The following is a 1938-nucleotide window of genomic DNA, read 5'->3' as shown; positions in this document are numbered from 1 at the left end:
CAAGAAGTCACAGAAATCTAAAGCAGGCGGGAAAAACAAAACCATCCAATCAGCTGCTCGGAGATGCGGAGCGCATGTAAATATTTCCGCAGCCAATAAGGCCACTGTACGCTATAATTCTACTGCACCAATCAGGTAGCCGCGATGAAGTGCGACAGCCAATCAGAGCTCGAGGCGGGGAGCGACGAAGATGGCGGGAGGTGTGGAGCTGCAGAAGGCTGCTGAGCTGTATGAGCGGTTACAGGTGAACGCGGTGTCTGAGGGATTCTCTCCAGTTGTGGAGTTTCCCAGCATGCCGCGGGGCTGTCAGGGCATGCTGGGAGTTATAGTTCCACACCAGTCATAGACATGACAATAATAGAGTCTGTTTCATATTTATCTTCTACGTTGTCCAGCACGTCCTAATTCTGAGTATTCCTGCTGTGACTTGTAGTACCACCAGACCACCATGTAACACCAGCATGACGTCATAATGCTCTTCAATGGGATGAACCATAATGAACCATAATGCTCTTCAATGGGATGAACCATAATGAACCATAATGCTCTTCAATGGGATGAAGAGGAAGAAGTCGCTGTAACAAATGTTGCCATTCACTGCGTGCTCCAGCGGCTGCCGGGTGACTATAATCTCTATTGGAAGTTTAACCCCTTCCCGTCGCTGCCAGTTTTGTCCTTTCTCGCGTGGCGTTTTTTGTTATCTCCGTCTTCCAAGACAACGGCTGCAGTCGGGTGGGACAGTGTGGCCCCTGCGGTGACGGGAAGCTTCACCCATAACTGCCCATATTTGGTCGAATGCGTCACTGGAGTTTCCCAACACCTACGTTTAATGGAGGCCTGTGAGGGATGCCGTCCAGCTGCTCCTGTCACCCATAACACCCAATGTAAAAAATAACAAAAAACGTATACCGCACAATATACTTTTTTTGCTGGGTCTGACGGGACAGAAAAGCGTAGTCTGCAACGTTATTCCAGCCTAAAACAAAAAAAAAAAGTATATTGACGTATACCAGTCCGATGGAGGCCAAAGGGACCCTGTCCTCTGTCAGGCTGAGCCCTGTGGACACATTTAGCGGGACGCCAGGAGCTTTCCGGGAGGTTACGTTAAACATAGGGCTTAAATGTAGTGTGAAAGAAGACCAAAGCGATATTTCTGGTCAGTGAAAACTGGCACGTAATCTATTGGCACGGGTATGGCAGGCCTGGTTGCCATGGCAATCCATCAGAGGGGTCTCCTACCGTCTAACAACCTTGATGCTGCGTTCACTATTGACCACAGCATCTTAGGGGGTCAAACAGCTGGGAGCAGAGGTTACTCGGATGTCGGCTGTATGTGACAGCTGGCGCCCGCCCGCTTCTGTGCCCGCACCATACCATGGACGGAAATTTGTGGGAATTCTACATACGGTTACGTCCATTTGTGGGAAGGGGTTAAGGGTACGTTCACACACAGCGGCAGAAAACCTGCACAAAAACGCATAATCAAATGCATTGAAAAATCTCTTTCTGTAGAAGTGTTTGGGGTTTTTACTCCGTTTCCATGTGTTTTTAAGTAAATTGTGTGGGGGTTTTAGTGCATTTTTGTTATGAGATTGTTTTTTTTTATTATTATTTAAAAATTAATTAATGACATCACTTCCTGTGCAGAATCACAAAGAAAAAAAGTAAAAAAATGCATAATTAAATGGAATGCGGTTGCAGGTCTCTCCATGTCCATGCAATAAAAGCGCAAATCGCATAATAAATGCATCGAAAAGAACATGTAGCTATTTATTCATTTTTTAGATCTCCGTGGCAACTAATCCATGCATTTAAATAGAATTTTGGTCTTTGCTTTTTCAAGGCATTCAATTTCGATGGAAAATCATGTTAAAACCGCTACGTGTGAACACTCCCATATTTTCCATACAAACTAGTGTGGCCGAGAGCTGCACTGAC

At 45.9% G+C, this 1938-nt stretch overlaps 1 protein-coding gene across 3 annotated transcripts in view; it reads left to right on the top strand.

The window, feature by feature from the left end:
• The first annotated feature begins 171 nt into the window (after window positions 1-171).
• Window positions 172-1938, top strand: part of TREX2 (three prime repair exonuclease 2) — a 31055-nt gene continuing 29288 nt past the window's right edge. For 2 of the 3 annotated variants that reach the window (XM_075835345.1, XM_075835343.1), the window contains exon 1: window positions 172-244. In XM_075835345.1, coding sequence (XP_075691460.1) covers window positions 191-244 — 54 coding nt within the window. In that variant the 5' untranslated portion in view covers window positions 172-190. The other variant, XM_075835344.1, reaches the window with a different exon arrangement.

This window comes from Rhinoderma darwinii, chromosome 8 (assembly GCF_050947455.1).
Source record: "Rhinoderma darwinii isolate aRhiDar2 chromosome 8, aRhiDar2.hap1, whole genome shotgun sequence".
Lineage (NCBI taxonomy): Eukaryota > Metazoa > Chordata > Amphibia > Anura > Rhinodermatidae > Rhinoderma > Rhinoderma darwinii.
The sequence above is the reverse complement of the archived record's forward strand: the minus strand, read 5'-3'. Positions and strand labels throughout refer to the sequence as shown.